Source organism: Heloderma suspectum, chromosome 4 (assembly GCF_057233095.1).
Source record: "Heloderma suspectum isolate Gila_16-S chromosome 4, 16-S_ref, whole genome shotgun sequence".
In the NCBI taxonomy this organism is placed as follows: Eukaryota; Metazoa; Chordata; class Lepidosauria; order Squamata; family Helodermatidae; genus Heloderma; species Heloderma suspectum.
This window is the reverse complement of record NC_139461.1, coordinates 141,058,328-141,081,938: the sequence shown is the minus strand read 5'-3', so window position 1 is coordinate 141,081,938 and position 23,611 is coordinate 141,058,328. Positions and strand designations below refer to the sequence as shown.

The following is a 23,611-nucleotide window of genomic DNA, read 5'->3' as shown; positions in this document are numbered from 1 at the left end:
AAAGACCCTGATGCTGGGAAAGACTGAAGGCCAAAGGAGAAGGGGACGGCAGAGGATGAGATGGCTAGATAGCATCACGGATGCAATGAATATGAACTTGAGCACGCTCCGGGAGAGAGCGCAGGACAGGAAGGCCTGGCGTGCTATGGTCCATGGGGTCACGAAGAGTCGGACACGACTGAACGACTGAACAACAACAATTGTTTCCTCCCCAGCAAGAGTGGTAAAGGAGAGGACTTTCAAGCAATTTCATCTAGTTTCAGTAGGTTGTTTGCTTTTTGAGCGCATATTTCTAGATTTGTATAAATATATTATTTATGGATATTTTTAAGGTTTGGTGTTTTAGTTCAGATTATATTGTTATTTTATATTTCTAATGTATTGAATTTAGTGTATGTAATGTGGTTAATTTTTCCCTTCCTCCCTTCTGTTGTTATTTGCAAACTTAAAATAAAATAAAATACTGCTTAACAAGTTTTCATTATTTAACTAAGGGCGCAATCCTAACTAGATAAGTGGCTGCCTCCAACCTCGGAGGTGACCGCCTATCCAAAGCAAGGCAGGAGAGGCACAGGGGGGATAGTTCCCCCCCACGCCTCTCCTGCCTTGCTATTTTTCACTAGACAGCCATTTTCAGCTGTCTAGCAGCAGGGGGGCCGACTTGGAGAGGAAGCTGCCATACGACACATTGGATGTGTTGTACACGCTGCTCCGCTCTCCCTGCCCCGGAATGCGCAGTTCCGCTTTCCCAGCCCTGCCCCTTTTCGTCGCTCTGCGCTTCTCTTGTGAGCGCAGAGGATGGGACTTCTCCACGCTGCCTCCGAAGCAGTGCGGACAACAGGGGCGGTCGGTTTTCTGGGAACTGACCTCAGAGTGCGGGCTCCGAGGTCAGTTCCCAGAAATGAGCATATCCTATGGCCCGCTAGACAGTGTCTAGTGGCCACAGGATTGCTCTCTTAATGGCTAAATATACCCACTACTCATTGCTGGAGTGGGGGACATAATAAAGAACACAGATCTCATGGCTGGGAGCGTGGAATACTCCTCTCCACCTAGAACATAAATGTAGAAATGGAAAACATGTAGAACTGTTCTGGAGGGGGTTGCACTCCTAAAGGATCAGGTTTGTAGTTTGGGGGTGCTGCTGGACCTAGAACTGTCACTTGAGGCACAGGTGGACTCGGTGGCATGGAGCACCCATTATCAACTTAGGCCAGTTATACCGACTGTGCCCTTATGTGGACAGAGATAGTTTAGCCACAGTTATCCACGCTCTGGAAACTTCTTGTCTGAATTACTGCAATGTGTCATACGTGGGGCTGCCTTTGAAAACAGTCCAGAAACTTCAGCTGGTCCAAAACAGGGCAGCGAGATTGTTAATGGGGACTGACCAATGTGATGATATGCCAGTACTTTTCCAGCTGCGCTGGCTGCCAGTCCATGTCTGGACCCAATTCAAAGTGTTGGTATTAACATTCAAAGCCCTGAACAGCTTGGGGTCAGGTTATCTGAAGGATTGCATCCTCCCATATGTACCAGCCCGGAATCGAAGATCATCTTCAGCAATCCTTCTCTGGGAGCATCTGACAAAAGAAGTGAGGTGGGAGAAGGCCTTTTCTGCTGTGGCACCCCAGTTGTGGAATGAGCTCCCTAGAGAGGTTCGCCAGGTGCCTACATTGTGCTCTTTCCGGCACCAGGTGAAGACCTTTTTATTTACCCAGGAATTTTAGCATTCTAGTCTTTTAGCTCCACTATTTTAAATTTGTTACTGTATTTTAAATCTCTGCGTTGCTGCTAGGTTTTATCCTGGTTGTACTTTTATACTGTAGTTTTGAGCTTTCATATTTTATATTGTTTTTATGCTGTACGTGTGGTTTTAATTTTTGTGAACTGCCCAGATGGCTATTGGGCAGTATAGAAATGTAATAAATAAATAAAATGTTTTCCTCACAACTAATTTTATATGCACGTACCTCACTTTATATGCAATTGGACTAGTGGGAAAAACTTTTCTTTTTTCTCTTTGTGAATATACCGTCGACAGTGTGATATAGCGTTGTTTTGACTGTATTAGGAAATGAAGATTAAGTATTAATGATTTCAGGAGGTCCCACACCACTGAATAGAGTGGGTAGAGCCACTCTCTTGTCCATTTCAAAAGGATTTTGGCAGGAAACATCAAGTGTATTTAACCTAGTTTGCCAGATCTCTCTAGCCAACCCTTCCATACAACACAGAGACGGTTTGAGTTAAGATCATTGTAATGATCAAGCAACACCTTGTCCAGCACCAGCTCTTTAAGGCAGACCTGGTGGCAGTGTCTTTATCATTTTTACAGCTGCCACCAGCACACTTAATCAGCCTGTGTCAGGAGTGACTGTACTACTTTTGATGTAAGGTGCCTTTCCTCAGAAGTAAGAGGGATTGCCAGTGAAACTCTCAGTCTCTAGCCTGTCAAGCCTCAGCCTGACTGCTCCTTTTTATTTCCTTGTGGCTTAAAGGCCAGTAATGTGACTCCAGTGGTCTAGATGGGTGGGAAGAGAAGCCTCTCTTGGGTTTGTCAAACTCATGTTCAAATGTCAGGTTCAAATTGAAAGATGTTTATTCAGTAACAAAAAGGGAAAACAGGTGAGTACCTGAAAATCAAAATAAATGTTAAAAAGCTTACTAACCTATGCTAAACTTTTGGAGGTAAAAATATTCGCAACACAGGGGTCACCTAGGGAATTTCAGCACACACAGCATCTCCGGATGGTTGGAGGTGACCAGAGCAATAAAGGAATATACGGATCAGTTTGTTTTTTAAAGTGGTTAGACTGGGGGCTAAGCATCCCAGGTAAACAAGTTTAGCCAATGACGGGCAGGTAGCCTAGAATACTTTCTTCTCATCTTTCTGGGTTTAGGAGATGGACTAGAGAAAACGCTCTTGCCACCTTTTGGACTGGGAGATGGGGCTAGAAAGGTGCCCCGAGGCGTCGTTTTGTTTTATTGGATTATATTAACCTGTTTCATAGTTTGTTTTGGTTCATTATACTATTAACCACTTAGGGAGCAATCCTACAGCTGCTAGTCAGCAGCTAGACAGCCATAGGATATGTTGGTTTCCGGGAACCAACCTTGGAGCTTGTGCTCCGAGGTCAGTTCCCCGAGAACCCACCTTCTGGCTCTCCCGCGCTGCCTCGCAGGCAGCTTAGAACAGCCCCGTGCTCAGAAGAGGAGCACGGAGTGGCGAAAACGGGGTGTTCCTGGGGGCGTTCCGGGGTGGGGAAGGTGGAAATGCCAGTACGACACATCCTATATGTCATCTGGCAGCCACTTCCCCCGCTCTGCCTTCCTGTGGCTAGACAGCTGAAATCGGCTGTCTAGCCGCAAATGCAGGTCGGCTGAAGCACGGAAGGCACGATCCTCTCTGGGCTTCTCCTGCCCTGCATTGCATAGGCAGTCACCTCCAAGTTCAGAGGCAGCCGCATATCCCAGTAGGATTGCGCTTTTGAAAACCATTTGTGAAAGGCACTATAGAAGTTTTGATTGTGATGATGGTAATAATAAAATAATAAAATCCAGGCATCATGGTTAGGGAAAATTAATTTTATTTCTCAAGCAATCAAGCAAAACAAAAAATATAGTGAATATAAACGTCTCTTTTATAGTACAAAAGCACTAGTAATTTCTCCCCATGTGTTCTTCCACATGAGCAAGATTTGAAGAACTGGTATCAACTAGTTGCTTATCACTACACTTGGCAAATAGATTTTCCTATTTTAGCCTATTTCCAGATGATTTAATCTTCAAATTTCAAATCACAGTGAATGTTTTCTTCTGAACTGAACCGAACCAGGGTGAGAGCTGGAATGTGAGAAAGCATTATCTAATCATTGAAGTGAATTCCGCGAAAGGGGCTGAAAATAATTGTGCACAATGGCTGCAATCCTATGCATATTTATTTGGGAGTAAGTACAATTGAACACAGTGGGACTCTTTTCAAATAAACATATATAGGATTGGGCTGTACTTTTCCTAAGAAAATTAATTAAGCAACAGAAGTGCAACTGAGCAATCAAAGCTGTTATTCAAGCTTACTGTAGTCCAGCACTTGCCACATTTTATTTTGGCAGGCTATCTGCCAGCTAGCAGTGGCAAAATTATTTTAAGTCCTTTCTCTATCGTATCCAACAACAGTATTAAAACAAATGTTAAATCAAAAGGGATTGCAAAGAGCTCCAGAAGGATCTCTCCGCACTGGGAGAATGGGGATCAAAATGGCAAATGCGGTTCAACATGAACAGTGTAAAGTGATGTACGTTGGGGCAAAAAATCCCAACTTCACAGATGCACTGATGGGATCTGAACTAGCAGATACTGACCAAAAAAGAGATCTTTGGGTTGTGGAGGACACCTCAATGAAAATGTTGACCTTGTGTGCAGTTGCTGTGAAAAAGGCAAATCCCATGTTAGGCATAATTCGGAATCAAAACTAAAACTGCCATTATACAAATGTATGGTATGCCCATGCTTGGAATACTGTGTACAGTTATGGTCACAGCACCTAAAAGGGATATTGTAGAGTTGGGAAAAGGGCAACTAAAATGATCAAGAGGCTGGAGCAACTCCCCTATGAGGAAACCTTACAACCTCTGGGACTGTTTAGCTTAGAGAAAAAGTGAATGAGACATGATAGAGGTGTACAAAATTATGCATGGTGTGGAGAAAGTGGACAGGGACACATTTTTCTCCCTTTCTCAATGGGCAGTATCCAATGGTATCATTCTGCAAACTCAAATAGCCCTAGCAGGGCTCTGCTGAATCTTTCCATTGTGCAACTGGTTGTGCAAACATAACTTTAGTTATGTGCAAACATAACTTTAACAAGTTTTAACACTTGTGCAAACATAACTTTAGTTGGATTCCTCTCTTGCACATAATTCAGAACCTAGTTTCTGCTAGTGCAATTGCGCTAACAGAATGACACAAATGAATACTGTCCAACATACTAGAACTTATGGAAGCTGATTGGTGGAAGATTCAGGATAGATAAAAGGAAGTCTTTCAGCGCATAGTTAAACTATGGAATTCACTTCCACAAGGTATAGTGATGGCCACCAATTTGGATGGCTTTAAAAGGGAGTTAGACAAATTCATGGAGGATACCTCCAGTATCAGTCAGCATTCCTATGTACACCAGTTGTTGAACTCTGTGAGAACAGAATGGTGGACAAGATGGACCCTTTCTCTGACACAGCATGGCTCTTCGTATGTTCTAATGTCAGTCTGTTTTTAGTTGTTGTTGTTGTTTATTCGTTCAGTCGCTTCCAACTCTTCGTGACTTCATGGACCAGCCCACGCCAGAGCTTCCTGTTGGCCGTCGCCACCCCCAGCTCCCCCAAAGTCGAGTCCGTCACCTCCAGAATATCATCCATCCATCTTGCCCTTGGTCGGCCCCTCTTCCTTTTGCCTTCCACTTTCCCTAGCATCAGCATCTTCTCCAGGGTATGCTGTCTTCTCATTATGTGGCCAAAGTACTTCAGTTTTGCCTTGAATATCATTCCCTCAAGTGAGCAGTCTGGCTTTATTTCCTGGAGTATGGACTGGTTTGATCTTCTTGCAGTCCAAGGCACTCTCAGAATTTTCCTCCATTACCACAGTTCAAAAGCATCTATCGCCCCTCGCTCAGCCTTCCTTATGGTCCAGCTCTCGCAGCCATAGGTTACTACGGGGAATACCATTGCTTTAACTATGCGGACCTTTGTTGTCAGTGTGATGTCTCTGCTCTTAACTAATTTATCAAGATTTGTCATTGCTCTCCTCCCAATAAGTAAACATCTTCGGATTTCCTGGCTGCAGTCAGCATCTGCAGTAATCTTTGCGCCTAGAAAGACAAAGTCTGTCACTGCCTCCACGTTTTCTCCCTCTATTTACCAGTTATCAATCAAGCTGGTTGCCATAATCTTGTTTTTTTTGAGGTTTAACTGCAACCCAGGTTTTGCATTTTCTTCTTTCACCTTCATCATGAGGTTCCTCAGCTCCTCCTCGCTTTCAGCCATCAAAGTGGTATCACCTGCATATCGGAGATTGTTAATGTTTCTTCCAGCGATTTTAACTCCAGCCTTGGCTTCATCAAGCCCAGCACGTCGCATGATGTGTTCTGCGTACAGGTTGTATAGGTACGGTGAGAGTATACAACCCTGCTGTGCTCCTTTCCCAATCTTAAACCAGTCCGTTGATCCATGGTCTGTTCTTACTGTTGCTACTTGGTCGTTATACAGATTCCTCAAGAGGCAGACAAGATGACTTGGTATCCCCATACCACCAAGAACTTGCCACAATTTGTTCTGTTTTTAGTCCAGTGCCAAATATTCCAAGTTTATTTATTTATTTCGTGTCCAGATCAAACTTTGCTCTGCCAAAATGTAGCCACCACCACAGCTTTGTCATTAGCTTGCTGTAGATCGTCAACAGTACAAGACTCTGGCAGTAATCGACATACCATCAGATATGCTGGGTCTTGGATTTCTCCACATCCACATAATGTATTGTCGTCAACCAACAACCCCCACTTAAATAAATTCGTCTTACATCTTGGTACCCCCACCCTCATTCTACTCAGTGTCCTCCAAACTATATAAGGGAGAGTATTTCCAGCGACCATGTCTTCCTTCGTTAAAATACTCAAGTTGGTACGCTCATTCTTCCATTTACTTACCCGATTTTGTTCTTTGGTCCCCTCTAGGATATTAGTTCTTGACATAAAGCTCTTTCTAGATCTAAGTCAACTAATTGGGGGAATATATCCACTCAAAAGGTGACGAGAGTCAGTCTCTCGCTTAGTTCTTTCGGCATCTGTTTCTACTTCCCTTCTAATCTTAGGTGGAGCAATGCCAACAAGAGAATATAGTTTATTAACAGGCGTTGGTTTGAGGCATCCCATCACTATGTGTATTGCCTCATTCACAGCAATATCTACTTGCTTCACATGTGCTGATGCGTTCCATACTGGTGCCGCATATTCAGCAGTAGAGATACTCAAAGCCATAGCTGATGCTCGTAATGTAGCTGGCTGGGCTCCCCATGTATAGTTTGTCAATCGTCGGATAATGTTATTCCTAGCACATAGTTTAGCCTTAGTATTCAGGCAATGTTGCTTAAAAGAAAGCGTTCTATCCAACGTAACACCCAAATATTTAGGTGTTGGGCAATGTTGTAATCTATTCCCTCTCCATGTAATATCCAGTTCAACTCCAGCATCTCGATTACGAAGATGAAAGGCACATACTTGAGTTTTACTTGGATTTGGTTTTAAGTGATTATTATCATAATATCGCTCCAGTTCTTCTAAAGCCCATGATAATTTTACAGCACACTCATCAAAACTCGGTTCTTGTACGGCCATCGCTGTATCATCCGCATATAGAAACATTCGCGTATTGGCTGGGGCGGGTTGATCGTTAGTATATAGATTGTATAAATTAGGGGAGAGTACGCTGCCTTGTGGTAATCCATTATTTTGCTTCCTCCATCTACTGTTCTTACCATTCAGAGTCACATCAAACCTTCTATTTTGAAGGAAATTCCCTATAACCCTGGTGAGCTTATGATCTCCAGTAAACTTGTCTATCTTGCGCAGCAATTTTCTATCACTGACTGTATTGTATGCCGCAGTAAGGTCAATGAACACCACTCTAGGGTCTAGTTTTCTTTCCTATCCATCCTCTGTGTGTTCCAAATGCCAAACATTCTTTAAATCAACGAGGCTTGAGTCTATATAGCAACATGAAGATTGGGGAACCATGGAGAAGCAGGAGGAGAGTGTTTCATAGTCAGAACCTAAAGTTCTCCATGATGCTCTATGTCCTATCTTAAAAACCCACTACCCTAGCAGCAGGCCTGTAATTTCCCTAAATATTATAAAGGTGATAAAGGTAAAGGTGTCCCCAACCAGTCGTGTCCGACTCTAGGGTGTGGTGCTCATCCCCGTTTCTAAGCCGAAGAGCCAGCGCTGTCCGAAGACGCTTCCGTGGTCACGTGGCCGGCATGACTGAACACCGAGGCGCACGGAACGCTGTTACCTTTCCCGCCAAGCGGTACCTATTTATCTACTTGCAATTTCTTGCTTTCAAACTGCTAGGTTGGCAGAAGCTGGGACTGAAGACTGGAGCTCACTCCGTCACGCAGCACTCAGGTCTCGAACTGCTAACCTGCCGACCTTCCAGTCTGCAGTTCAGCATCTTAACCACTAAGCCACCGCGGCCCACAATATTATAGCAAGAAGTAATTTTAAAGAATGCTATTAATGTCTGGATCCTATTCAATCTTTTTCATACAATAAAGGAAGATTCAGTATATCCAAATGCATTTGAAGATTTTTTAAAGGGAAGACTGAGGAAGCAGAATTCTCCCAGTGAAACCGTGCAGCGCTTCAGTCTCAGAGCCAGTCTACACTTTACAGAGAAGCAGGGAAAGCAAAAGCACTGTGTCCTTGACTTCTGTTGTAATACACAGAGTGGGATTACAAACATATTAAACCAACTCTTAGATGAGGCTAGTGTTCGTTGATCAGCTAAAAGTGGACAAGAATGCAGCATTCTTTGCATCCTCCTCTTCTGCTCCTTTTAAGGCTCAGGGGTATTTCAGAAAGCAATGGAAGGGCTGGGTAGGGTGGGTGGGTATAAAGCTGGGGGGCTAGTGTTGCTATTTAGTTTTCTAACAGAGAAATAGCAAACCCCCAAATCCTCAAAACATTTTCCAAACACATAAAGCAGCAATAAAAATGCACATATAGTTAGTGTCCTTTTAAGCCAGCATAAGATTTTGAGAGTATTGCTTTTCAGGAATAAATACTGTAGCATAGCTATAACCTTCCTAGAGAACAGCTCTGCATCAATGTGAATACTGTGATCAATAGCATGCGTTCAAGCAGCCTGTCAATACTTCTAGTGGTGTTGCTTTTCTATGCTCACTAGCAGTACTGCACCTTCATCAAATTATAACAACTCAATCCTAAGCATGTTCATATCCTAGAACGGTTTCTGAACATTATCAATAATATAACACTGGAAGGTCAATCACCGTATAATATTTAGATAATGGCTTAAACCCATTCTCTTACCCTAGCCCTGCTGTCCCTAGCACCAGCCCCACATCCTCCCTGCCTCTTTGCTCATTTGCATTACATGTGGGAGGTGTTGATGTGTGGCCTATTAAAGTATGAGTGTGTCAGCTGAATCCCATTAAAATGCATTGTGTTGCTATTTATAGCAATGCCAGAGTTTTTTAAATCAATAAATAATGATATGCCAAGGCTTAGTCCCATGCAAAGGAATGCAGAGCTCAGCCTGCAATGTCTCCCATGACCACTAGGGGCACTGTAGGCAAGTTCCATTCATCACCACTAGGGGGAGCACTGTTGCTTAGGCCTGTGACACAAAATGGTGGATGGTGCACAAAATGGCTGCCATGCTTTGGACTTCTGAATCTGAAGCAGTGCACAGGCCTACTTAAAATCCCATTACTGCAATTGGACCCATGGGAGGCGGGAGCTCCATTAAAATAAATTCAAGCAAAATACCTTTTCTATTGTCCCCCACTTATTTGAACAGATCAGTTCAAAAGAAAGAAGAAATGCTTAGCACTGGACTTCTTGCAAATTAACAGCACACTCTTATACATATCTACTCAGAAGTAAGGCTTATGCAGTTAAATGAGGATTACTTCCAGTTAAATGGGTATACAACTGCAGCCTGAATCACATGTCAGTGCCATTAAAAAATAATATTCACAAATAGAGTGAACTCCCTATTAATTCCAATCTCACCTCCCAATCCAAGGAGGGAAGCAAATCTCCCCAAGGACACCAATAATAATTGCAACTGAAAAGGCAACACACCCCTATTTCCCCCCCTCCACTTAGCTTTATCTTCCTCTCTGAGCAGCCAAGAAATTTAAGACATACTAATGCTGGGGGTGGGTGGAATGTAGTCTTAGAGAGACTGGTTCTATCCGTTGTAAAGGACTTCATGGCAGTCAGGTAAGGTAGTCAGATGCCAAAGAGGCCAGGACACCTGCACTTTTAGCTTGCATTACAAACTGCATCAGCTGAAATTTCCTCTTCTATACAATTACTGAAGGTATGTGAGCCCTGTCGTCTTTTGCATCTGGCCACCCTACAAGGGCAGTGGATAAGCCCCACTTCTCCATGCTTGTTGACTGGCTTTCTATATTTTAACAGTTTCTCATGTGCTCTTCTGTGGCCTCTGGCAAATAGCTTCTATTGGTTCACAGGCAACTTTCATGTGGCACATATGGATTGGCTACTTTCCAAACTATGTAGTCCTCACTTTGTCTGCCTAGGTAAAGTCTTATGTGCTTAGCTTCGATCTTCCCAAATATTGACCTAACGGTCAATGCTCCAGGCATTTATCTCCAGCTGACATCTGAAGGCTGTCACCTTCTAGGCAGCAACAAAACTTTTTGAAGCTCCTAAACAAGGTGGTGAGACTTAGTAGACAGAACACACTCAGCTCTTGATTATGGTAAGTTCTCCCTAAGTAGTAAGTTAGTAGCACAAACATTTTACTTAGAAGTAAATGTATGTCTACTGATTTGAAGGAGACATAGTCCTTAGAAAGCGTACATAAAATTGTAGCCTTACAGTGCAATCCTATACATGTCTACTCAGAAGTACATCCCATTATTTTCAATGGGACTTTTCCCCAGGAAGTGCATATAGGAGTGCTGTCTATATTTCTTTAACAGCTGGCACCCAGGTATAACTACAGAACTGCTTTTCTCCCGACATCCCTCTGCATTATCCAAGACCAGCTAAGAGTTCTCACTTGAGATTATCATCTGTATAGTAACTTTGAACAACAAATGCAGAGAAATATAATCTGAGAGCCAAACTAGACACTGTTAGGATCCCTCCCCCACACGCTAATAATTAGTAGGTTATTAATAAATAGCTCCGCGCAACTGCTTTGCAGATCTGAGAAGTAGCACTCTGGGGAGAGGGTGCTTAAACCTTTGTCCTTTTTCTAAAGTTATTTCTTATACTGGCCTTTGATAACCCTCCCAGGTTGATATTAGCATTCATAGGGGAAAAAAAGATAAAGAGAGCATCTACACCTGTCTTTTTGCTCCCCTCCCCCCGATGAGCATTAACAGTAGGTTCAGGATGGAGATGGGGAGATTTAGATTCAAAGATTTAGATCTTTGAAGAACCCTGATTTTCAAAGCAATGGTTTAAAAAAAGCAAACTCGGGAGATCCTAATCATGGATTTCCCACATCATATTTGGCGCTCAGTGGCCAGCACCCAAATAAGTACAGTAGTTCCTGTGAGATCTGCTGTCTGAAGAACTGTCTCCTCCTAGACTAGGGGTGCACAAGCCTTTTGATCCTGAGGGCTGCACATGAAGTTAGTTCAGGTGCCATGTGCACATGCACACACATACATGGGCACGCATGCACACACACACAGATAAATGCACACACATAACACACTAGCAATCCTGATACAGATCACTCTTTCCTCGCTGCTGGCCAGTCTTCTCTCCACCAATCTGATTCAGAAGGCTCTCGCCACCCCCCACCCCCCCTATCCTTATACAGATTGCTTTCTTTGCTGGATAGAAATATATAATAACAAACTAAAACCATGCTTGACCACCATTTGGAAACATTGTAGGCCCCTTTCCTTTGAGTAGATTTACAGGAGAAGAAATTAACCCTGTAAACTATAAAGCAGCTATAAATTAAGAATATAATTTATATAATGGATATTCTTAACCAGTTAATTATTCAGTGCCATTAATATATGTGCTGGTTTACAACACAAGCAAAAATAAGTCAGGCCCCTGCCCCAAGGAGCTTGCAGTCTAAACTATGTGTGTGTGTGTGTGTGTGTGTGTGTATATATATATATATGATGGTGAAAATGAAGTCACTTGAAAACAGCTCTGTTGTTTGCATGGAGTGTGCTTTCTAGCACACTTGTTAGGTTCGGGCCCTAAGAGTTTTTCAATTCAAAACTTGAAATAGGCAGCAGATAACAGAATGTCTTAATGTCACATCACTCAGCACAATATTTGCATTGATAGAAGAGCCCTAATCCATATTTGGAGCAGGAGTGTCAAACCTCTTTCAGCCTGTGGCAGCTGAATTCAATTTCAGAGAAACTCTCAGGGACCACATTTTAGTGGTGGACAGGACCACTAAAAAGGGAACAGGGACAAAGTACCCCCAAATACAAGCCTCTGTTAGTGTAAAGCTCTTCCTGCCAGGAACTCAGCCTCAGGGGAGGTACTTCCAACTTTGGAGGGCCAGGCTGGACACCTAGACAGGAAACCCAGGTGGGCTAGATTTGGCCTGCAGGCCTGAGGTTCAACACTCCTGATTTAGAGGAACCCATTTTGCCAATGTCTCTTTTTTAACAGTAGCAGCAGTTATTATTCAGAATCAGCAGAGAATGTGAGGAAGCGTTCAGAACACAAATGGAATTAGAATTTTCCTGGAGCGTGGGTAATCTTCAAATTTGTTGAGGTACCATCTGAGGAAGAAAAAAAAAAAGTGAGCAATATCATTTGGCTCAAATGAACAAATTAAGTCTTTTATATATTTGAAGCAAGGTCTAGCCATGTCCTTAAATTAGCCTTCCCCAACCTGTTGCCCTCCAGATGTTTTGGACCAACTCCCATCAGCAGCAGCCAACATGGGAAATGGTCCAAAGTGCTGGGATTTGTAGTTTAAAACATCTGGAGGGCACCAAATTGGAGAATGCTGCCCTAAATCTTCAGAAATACAAATGAATGGTAGTTAAGTGTACCTTTTCACAAGTCAAGTGGCTATGAGTATAGTGGAACATTTGTTCTTATTAACTTACTAAGACAAACATCAACATTCCACAATTTAAACTTCTTAACTGCTTCAAGTAGGAGTGAAAAGGGCCTAAGTTATGTGAAAACCAGAGTTCATGTAGAACAGATAATCACGGAGTCAATGACTCAGTTCCCATGCAAGGGCTATCTGTGGGGACTTTAACCCATAGTTAGCCATAGCCATGCAGCAGTGAACAAGCGTGTTGCCTCCTAGGCACCTGTCACTTCCACTTTTTGAAACACCCCAGGAATGCCCAATTCCTGGGTTGTTGTTGTGATGCCCAAACCTGGCACTCTGGCTGGTTTAGGATTAAACAATCCAGAGTTTTAACCCAACATGTTTAACCCAGGTTTAAAGTCTGGGTTGTTTAACCCTAAACAACCCAGAGTGCTGGGTTCAGATGTCGCAACAATAACCCAGGAGCAGGACATTCCTGGGTTGTTTTGGAAAGCAGAAGCGAGCGAAACAGCAGGAAACTGCAGGCTTTCTCGCTCCTATGCACTCACAACAACCCATGGCTTGTTAACTAGGAGCTGTCTGATCATGCGAACTGGGTCAATGTGTAAGCATTTTTATAACAATGTAGTGTTTCTTTGTTTATTACATTTCTATACCACGACATATGTGTAGATTTCTAGGTGATTTACAAAATTTAAAATATCAAAGTAAAAAAAGAATGTAATCATAGAACATACAAACATAAAAGTGGCAGATAAAAAGAGAGTTAAAAGTTGAAAATAAAAAAAAGGTTAAAATGTGTGGATGAATAAACAAGTCTTTGCCCAGTGCCTAAAACAGAACACAGTTGCACTGAGTAAATGTCCACACCTGGGGCACCACACCAAGTGATCAGTAAAAGCAGACGAGAAGCACACCAGCTTCTGCCATCAGCCAGGGGGCCTGGGGCCACTGGGAGGGTGCACCCCCTGCTTCCCAGGAATAACATCAAGCCAAGGGGGTGACCAACGTGGACCATCCACTGGCCAGAGAAGGAGCAATTTCAGGGAGCTTGCTTCCCCCTCCCTGCCAGGAAGAACTCTGAGCTCCAACTGACAGGGGCTGCAGAATGGGAAAGAAAGGTCTGGCCCTATCCATCAGCCTAAGGAACGAGAGCCTCATTCAATCAAGAACACCAGCAAGGGTAGATCAGCCTGGCCCGAAGTGCATTCCAGTGCCCACTTGTAGCTGGGTCTGGTCTTGAAAAACCGATCTCCCTCATCTTCCTTTTCCCTCCAATTCCCTTCCCTTGTGTGTCTTGTCATTTTAGTTTGTAAGCTTGATGGCAGGGCCTCTCTCTCTTTTTAATTGATGTAAGCCGCTTTGGGAGACAATAATTGTCTGAAAGGCGGGAAAAAAATGCAGTAAATAAATTTGTCAAGAAGAAATCCTGCCAGACTACTCTTATTTCTTTTTCAGCCGTGTTCCTACCTTAGTAGATTGTGCAAATGCTGAGGCTGTAATTTCAGCCAAGCATTTGACAAAGTTCCCCAGGATATTTGGTTAGCAAATTAGCTAAACACAGGCTAGATGATACAGTTAGGTGAATTCCAAATTAGCTGGAAAACTGTAGTCAAAGACTGCTTGTCAATGGTTCCTCAAACTGCAAGGAGGGTTCAAGTGGGTGCTGTAGGGTCCTGTTCTAGGCTCAGTATGCTTCAACATGTTGATCAGTGACTTAGATGAAGGCGTGGAGAAAATCATAATTAAATTTCAGATGACACAAAACTGGGAGGAATACCTAACATCTCAAAAAGAGAGGATTACATTCAAAATGGCCTCAATAAAACTGAAAACTGGGCTGAAACTGGCAAAATGAAATTCAGCAGAAACAAATGCAAACTTCTGCCAAAACAAATATATCACAGGTATAAGAAGGGGTACCTGGTCTGACAGTAGGACATGGGAAATGGATCTTAGCCATCTAAACAAACTCAAGCTGAATATGAAGCAGCAATGTTACATGACTGCAAAAAAAGCTAATAACATTTTAGGCTATATTAACAACCACAAGTCACAAGGAGTAACAATTCTACTTTACTCCACATTACTCAAACCCCATCTGGAGTAATGTGTCCAATTTTCGATGCCATAGCGTAAGAAGCATCTAGAGAAACTGGAATGGTTTCAAAGGAGGGCAACAAAGTATGGTCAGGAGTATGGAAAATGAATCCTACAAGGAAAGGTTGAAGGGAATGGGTATGTTTAACTTGGAGAAGAGAAGATGGGGGGGCGGGGCAGGGAGGGACAAAATAGCACTCTTCAAATACCTGAAAGGCTATCACTTAGAAGAGGGGAAGGACTTGTTGCTACCCCAGAGGGTAGGACTGGATCTAATGGGCTAAAGTTATAGGAAGACAAATTTTGGTTGAACATTAGGAGGAACTTCTTAAAGGTAAGAGCAGTTTGATAATGGAATCAATTACCCAGAGAGGTGTTGGGATTTTCCCTCGCTGGAGTTCTTCAGCAAACAGAGGCTAGACAGCCATCTGTTGGGGATGCTCTAGCTCTGGATTCCTGCATGGGTGTGTGTGTGTGTATTAGATGGCTTATAAAGCTCCCTTTAACTCTATGGTTCAAAATGTGCTTAGGCTATCAACCTGAAGCAAGGACTATTATATGTAAATAAGCACTAACATCCAGTGTCATTTCAAACATCTCTTGCATTGTAGCAAACAAACCCCCGAAAAGTTACTCTAAAATGGATCCAAATAGCTCAGATACCAGTAGGCAAATAAAAATTAAATGAAATAAATAAAAGATAAATAAATAAAGCGTCTATCCTGCATAATAACAGATTATTTATCTGTAACTGTGTTTTTCAAGCAGTCATCCGTGCACTCACACATATGGGTTCTGCACCTGTGCAGCACATCATTCAGAACGTTGTAGAGCTGAAATTTTGGCAGAAGTACCACCCTTCTGCTCTGTTGCACATGCTCTGACTTTCTCCTCAGTTCCCAAGGCCACCCAGTGGTAAGAAAAGGAGCAAGAAGAGTTGTGCCTACAGTGGAGAGGATAACAGGTTGTGTGACTGCACAGATGATCACTCAAAGAACCATAGTTACAGGTAAGTGACCTTGCTCGCCTCCAGGTGGGGGTTACTGCAAGTTAAAAATGCCACCTTGAACGATAGCAACTGCAGGTGTTTTTTGAGGTCAATTGGGAAAGAACTATGGAGGGACTTCATTGTGGGGTAGGGGTTGAAACAGGAGGATTATGTTCTTAAGGTGTGTGTAGGTGCTTCCCTTGGCACCTGCCAGGCTCCCTGCCCTCCTGATTTTTATTTTATTTCTTCAGATTTTTTTAAAAATTTGAAACTTTTTTTTGAATGGAGAAACTGGCTTGCTGCAAAGTGAAGTGCTACCCATGAGCACCATCTTTATTTCAGTTCTAAAGAGTGGCTTTGTCTTTCGCCCCCTTCCTCTGCCTTGTACTTAGGTTCTTCGGCAAGTTACTTTTCTTTTAGTCTAACCAGTTTGACTTCTGGGAAATTAATGTTCTGCAATGCCCACCATGGCAGCCATTTTATGAATTTTGTGAGAGCACCCACAGCACTATCAGACTTCCAAATGTGCTCACTGACCCAGAAAGGTTGGGGAACTCTAAACTGCTTTAAGATTACATGTTTTCCTGCAATGTTCGAATCCCAGATATTACTCTGGAATAGGAATGGATTATCATTCAAAATTTGGTTCATGTCCCTTTTGCATGTATTCAAAATAAGGTCCATTCCATCCCATTTCCACATTAAATGTTTTGAGTTTTTTTGTTAAAAAAAATCCACACAAAATTATTACTGTAAAAAGTACTTACAAGGTGTCCAAAGGCTGCCTTTTAATGAATTCTACTTATTTTTTATAGACAATAGCCACTCCAGATGACTAGAAAACCTGGCTGACCCCACAAGGGCAACCACATTTTTTCCAAAGGAAGTCCCTGGAAGGGGCAGCATGACATTGCTTCCACCTCTCATTGCGTTCAGGTAGATTTGTGGGCCCATTTTCAATGTGCTGTAGCAGCAGCCAGGCTTTCTACCTGGAGTGGCTATTGCCTGTAAAAAAGAAGACACTTTTTAAAACAGCATCCCTTAGACCACCTTGTAAAATTAGTCAAGTACAGATTCCAAAGGAGAACTACATTCTGATCTGTACAGTAGGCCAGGAAGTGTAGATGAAATGAGTTCACTTGGGTATTCAGATGAATGAATTCCTTGAGCATCCCTCTCTAAGAAACAATTCTAATATGAAAAATTTGAAAACTTTCTTGCAAATATACAGTCTATATTAAAAACATGCTAAATCCATTGAAGTCCTTTAATGAGAATTACTTTGAGTAATTATTTCCTCCCTTGAAAAATCTAGATAACAGAAATACATTCTAAGTAATCCCTACAAGAAAAAAATGCTTTAAGAATGGAAGATCATATAGAAGCCAATAGTTATGTATTAAAAACTACCATAAAATCAATGCAAATGAAAATTCAAGAGAAATTAGAATTTCAGAAAACTTACTTATGATGCTGATATGCCCTGTTTCCTAATATCAGGAATGTACTGATGGCAAAAGCAGCACTTTCTATGGTACTGCAGGCAAGAGCAAATCCACACCATTCAAGGATCTCCCCAAAGAAGTTAGCTCCAGTCACATATTCAAACAGTCCTCCTTAAGAACAAAACATAGTTGTATGATTACTTAGGAATTAGTTCAATAGTTTTAAGTTATTGTAAACTTGAAAGTATTTGGAGTTACTTGAAATCCAGTTCTTGGAACTATTAATTTTGGCTATATCTAACAATTTTAACATTACATTAAACCATGGTGTTTCCAGCCATATGTGACCACATCCCTTGGCAACTGAAGCAAATTAGGATTTTGACAGAGAGAAACCATTTTCTCAAAACAAGGGTTTAAGAGAAACATCACAGGCTGATATTTATGTCAGTAGCTCAGGGCCAATGTGACATTAAGCATATGTTTGGCCCTTGCATACTTTGCTTTTGGTTAATAAATAGCAGCTGTGGCAATGAAGATCTGGTTCAGGATAGTAGCATTGGTGGAGAACTATGGGATTGCACTTTGCCTCCACTGTTGTTCCAATCTCACCCCCCATGTCTATTTTCCCTGGGAGGACAGCTGTCATTGGTGATTCTTCAGCTGGTGATTCTTCAGCTTAATTCAGTACACAAGAGCATATGTGTTAAAGAAGGGAAAATGATGATGGGGCATATAGCAGAAATATACTTCCAACTCTGAAGGGCAATGGAAGACTATAGCAAAGAAAGTAGGGAAGCTATATAAGATGTGTTTGCCTATGTAAACCAGTTGCTGGGGAGCATGGGCGGGAGCATGATGTTGCACTCATGTCCTGCTTGTGGGTTCCCTGTGAGCAGCTGTTTGGTCACTGTGTGAACAGAACACTGGACTAAGGAGACCCCTGGTCTCATCCAGCATGGCTCTTCTTATGTTCTTATATGTTCTTACGAACACACGTGGAGGGCACAAGGTTGGGGAATGGTAACTTAACATATGTCTGTTAAGTGGCTACAGAATACGTTGAACAATATGAGATATGCTACCACCAGGAAAAATACGTTGGTGCAACAGCTCAAGATATGCTAGCATAACATTCCATCAGCATATCTGCTATGCCAGCACAGCTGTGCTGGTGGAACAGCTGAAACGGGACAGAGAAGTGGGCAGGATGTGGGAGGTATAGGGGAGGAGCAGACATACAAGTGCTTCTAGGGATAGTCTTACTTGTATGCCTCTCCATGTTTTTCATGAAGCCTATTGCACTACAGGATAAGGACTGCAGGAGCAAGAGAGGGAGGACTGCTGTTTCCTTTCCTTATAACATTCTATGGCCATTGTCGGGGGGGGGGGGAATAGCTGGGACATTGCTGCCAGTTGATTGGTGCTTCCTGTGAATAGTTGTGAATGGATGATGTCACAATTGGTAGGTAACTACACAGTTGCTAAGCTAGTTGTTGAGGTATCTGCATTTATTTTTATTTGAATGCAGTTGATATGTTAAGTGAGCATAGGAAAAAAAAGAGCTGACTTGGCTTGCACTAGTGCAAGCAGCCGTAGAAGCAGTAACCATCTTGTCAAGGTCATAGGATTGGGTTTCAATGAAACTTTTGCAGTATTAAGTTTATATGGCACTTTACTTACCTCTTGGTATTTTATAGCCTGTCTCCCCTGGTTTTCTGAGATTTCGCAAAATATGATCGGAATGCATATTAATCAGCAGACCACCTAGCCACTCTGTAAGACCTAAGGTAATAATATTAAAATGCTGGTTTGAAAAGAAAATCTTTTTTAAAAAAGAGATTTATAAGCACACATCAGATATTATCAGTCTGTGCTGTAGAAAGTTGTTTGCTTTATTACTCTGTCCAAGGTTACCCATGTGACTATTAACCTACCTCTATGTTCTGATCAGTGCTAAAGACAGTACTTAATAACTTTATATTACATTTTCAAAAGGAGAATTACCATTACTTTATCCCGTATGATTTGGTGCAATTTGAGATCCTTTGTACTAGTGTAATTAATCTGTAAAGAGCTTCCTGAATCACAAACTTTAAGTGCCCCATTTTGCAGTCAGCCTTACCAGCAACATCTTTTTCTTTTCTTTTTTTTCTCCCCCTTCCCCCACCCACACTTTTCCCAGGATGAATTCTGTGAAACATGAAAACGAGCTCACTACATTGTGACTTTCAGTTGGTCTTAACAAGAAGTGTTATGCTACAGTTGCTGTTTCGATTCCCTCCCCAATGGACTAAGGCAGCTATCTGATTCCCCTCTCCCCCTTCTTCTTTTGCTTACTAAATTACCAGTGTCAAGGACAAAATTGGAAGGATTTGGCCCCAACAGCCACCTTTATCTCATTCACCTAGCCTCATGTTCTCTTCACAACAATCTTTAGTCAAGTGTCCGTTCCTCAAATATTTCCATTGCTAGAAAGTCTGCAGTTGCCACAACTGAGTTTCTGCATATTGCATTAGGTGCAAATCTTGCTATCACCCCAAATTTGCACCATTTCAGGGGCTAGGACAGCTTCCCTGGTGCCATAACTCCCTTCTGCTAATGTGCCACTTTGCTTGTAGAGAAGGAGCTGACCCTCTTCCTTGTCTTAAACAGTTTTAAGCTACATCACAAAGGTGACAAAATAACAAAAAATTAAAAATTAGAAAGTAATGAGGCAATAGAGCTGGTGATGGCCTTCATTTAAGAGCCTTAAAGAACTCAAATATGAAACTGCTGAACTACGACATGTCTCACCAAAATCAGCCATATTATCAGAAGACAGGAAGCTAATCAGTTCAATTCCAGTCTGAAAACAGAATGGTATGAAGAGCAGGCCTAACTTCTAAGCTAGGTAAATTGGTGAAAAACATACGAGGGCAGTATTCAGAAACTCACAGAAAATTTACTAAGAAGAAAATCACCCTAGCTTTTAAAAAAGGAAGTCACACCTCACCAAAGTGTTAGCATTTTTCGAGGGAGTCAACAAGTAGTATTTCCCAAATTTTTGATATTTGGGGAGATCCCCCTCACCCATGTATTATAACGTTAGTGGTTAATTTCATGCTTACAATAAAAACGTATATATTTTCATCTGTCAGTTCCTGGAACAATGGGCAGGAATCCTCTTTACAACTAATACAGGCCAGCTAATATTGCCTCCCAGCCTGCTACCTTTACCTTATGGCTCTGGGATGGGACCATGCTTTCTAGGCAATGAGGATATTTCTGGGGTTCCCCATGCCTGTCTACTGTAGTATGAGCTACGTCAGAGACTCCTGATTTCAGTCATGGGATGGCCTCACTGTGCCTATATCAGCAGAAAGAGGAATCAGTCCTCCAAAGGGCATTGACTAATGGTGTATGGTGATTTGATTTTCCATGGCACATATCAATCCCTGGCATACTCTTTGGGTATCACTGAGATAGGGCAATGTGATGAATGTTAATATTTGGATTTTCAAAATGCCAAAGGCTCCTGAGAAAATATGGCTTTAACAGTTAAAAGGTTCTCCTATAGCTTGGCCATTGGATATAGTTGAGATGATATATACCAATTTATACCACAGTCAGTTCCTTTTGTGATACAAATATGAAACTTGGTGGAAGTATACTTGACAACATCATAAATAATCTCAGACATGGAGCCAGCACTAACTTTGAATAGAACTGGTCATTTGTCAGTATAGCTACTAGAAGACTTACATGATACCTTATAAACACATGAAACTGTAATTATCATGAAATGTTATGAACGAAAATTGACAGGACTGCGCATACATACATTCAGAACAATATTCTATGCTGGACCAAAATTCATCTTGCAGTATTTATTTATTTTCAGTTTTTATTCCCTGCCCTTTAGCCAAAAAGGCCGTCAGAGCAGCTTACAAAGAGCATGACAGTCCCTTCCCTGAGGCATCTCTACTAGAGATGTGCACCACAGACAAGATTTGAGTGGACCCTGATTTAGCACTTTGGAAAGGACCTTGTTTCGACTCAGAATGTTGCTGAGTCAAGCCACTTTGACTTGGGTCCACAATAGACCCTTGCTATGGAAAACTTGCATCTTTGTATGTCTCCCCATTGACTTACATGGGGAAATCAACAAATGGATATTACATTTTTGACAGAACTGCATCAGATGTGCTGGGATATTCACTGCTTCTGAGTGGATGAAGCCTGCTGAAGTTTAGAAAAATAGCTGCAGGGGCTTTTGTGCAAGTAGCCTTTAAGCTTTTTATTTTATTTTATTCATTTACTTTTTAAAGCCTACAACATTTTCATTTCTTGGCAGCCTTGAATGTAGCTTGTGTCATTCCCCCAGCCTTGACCCGTCCTCTGACTCCGAAGAGGACTCAGAGGCAGAGGAGACTCTCTCCATTAACCCAACTCCTGCTATGCCAGGGCCTTCCAGGCCAGAAGATGTGCCTCTACCTGGCTCCTCAGATGCAGAGGACACTTCCCCATTACAGCCATCACCACGCCCACCCGGTAGGAGCCAGCAGGTACAAATCAGGCAGTAGCCGTTTAAGAAACAAACTGCTTCTCCGGGGGTGGGGGGGTGGGGGGTGGAGTTAACTGCAGGTCTTGAGCTGCTGCCCGTTATAAGGCTTCAGAAAGCTTATGACTGTAGCTGCGTCAATAGGTTACCTTGATTGAGTCTCAGCTAACTTGGAGCTGGCTTAGGTCTTGAAAGATCCTGCCTGGTTTAACCTTGCCTTGCTATTCAGCACACCAAACTTGACCTGAAGCCATGGGATTTGACCATACTTGACCTGACTTGATTGGACATGACCTGACTTGCCAAGTCCTTGATTGTATGTGCCTTGCTTGTTTCAGCACCTCTAGGTGCCTTGAACCAAGTTGGATAGGACAGCTTGCAACCATAGTTGCTCCTTCTCTGGGGATGAAGCCTGCCAAATTTCGGACAGATAGGTCCAAGTATTTTTGTGCGGGGTGTGTATGTGTGTGTTAAAGTCTGGGGAAAGGGGGCTCACTTCCACTTTCTCCCACCCCTGTGGGTTTTTTTTTGTTGTTGTTTCTATTTTTTGTAACTTGTATGAAAGTGACATACATCATAGAGGTGCTCCTAGGTGAGAAACCTGAAAATGTTCATAATGGTAGCTACATGATAGTCTCCACCCCCACAAGTTCTCCATAAAAAGAAAACACCAGGTGAGGGGAGGGAGAGGAAGGGGTGTAGTTTTGTGACTGACCGTTCTAGCTTCTAATCAAGGAACAGCTTTGCCAGGACTTCTTTTTACTACCAATCACAGTGCTTTTGGGAGGGATGTAGAAGGAACTTATCAGTTGATGTCAACTGAGCAGAAGATAAAACAAAAAGCCTCAAAGTGTTTTGTCATAACTCTCTAGCCCCTGCCCATATCCTAGGGACACTTTTGCAATGTATGTCATTTTCAAACAAAATGCCCCTCAAAACACAAGGGAGGAGATATTACATACAAAATTTTTAAAAAGTTCTAATATGTAAGTGATGGTATGCATGAATAGGCATGCTATGATACTGGGAAGCTCTAAATGCTTGATGTCACCAAGTTTATTATGAAGCCTGAGATCTCATGAAGGGGTCAGTTTGGGCAGCAAAATACATTGTTGGTGCCCAGACCACTGCTTGGAAAACAGAATGGCCCCCAAGAATATGGAAGCTGGCCATCCCTGGCCTAATCCATGACTGGGCCTTCTTCCCATTAAGAAGAAGCATGTTGCTGATATCTGTCTGGAATAACCAACACTAGAGTTCAAAAATGTCTAGAAATTACATCAGTTTTTCTTCTGTATGACTATCTTTCCATTAGGGAGTAGAATGCAATCTGCTCCAGTACTCCAGAAGGTGGGCATCTCAACCTGAATGAGAGGTTGAGAGCAAACTGAATGAGAGAGCAAATTGTCTAACAGCTTCCACTGCAGCACAATAAAATCATTCTAACCCATACGAAGCACCCAGAGTAGCAAATGTTGAACAAAACCAGTTGTCATGGATATTTGAATACCTGTTACATATTGGTACTTAATATAACTCACCTAGAATGAAACGTGGATCTGTTAGCCAGTTTGAGGGGTATTCTGCATAGTTACTCAAACTCCGGCCTTGCAAATACCCATTATACAAACAGAATGCAAAAGCTAACAAAAAAGTAATGAATGGTGTTGGCTTTCCTCCACGAATTAAGAAAGGAAAGATGAATGAC

The 23,611-nt window shown here is 42.3% G+C and overlaps 1 protein-coding gene across 1 annotated transcript in view; it reads right to left on the bottom strand.

Moving 5' to 3' along the window:
• Positions 1–1,386: 1,386 nt before the first annotated feature.
• SRD5A1 (steroid 5 alpha-reductase 1) overlaps positions 1,387–23,611 on the bottom strand; it is a 45,667-nt gene continuing 23,442 nt past the window's right edge. Inside the window, exons 2-5 of the mRNA XM_084850675.1 lie at positions 23,445–23,611; positions 19,044–19,145; positions 17,381–17,531; positions 1,387–12,540 (exon numbers count right to left, since the gene is read on the bottom strand). Coding sequence (XP_084706801.1) covers positions 12,474–12,540; positions 17,381–17,531; positions 19,044–19,145; positions 23,445–23,611 — 487 coding nt within the window. The 3' untranslated portion in view covers positions 1,387–12,473. The remainder of the gene's footprint in view (positions 12,541–17,380; positions 17,532–19,043; positions 19,146–23,444) is intronic.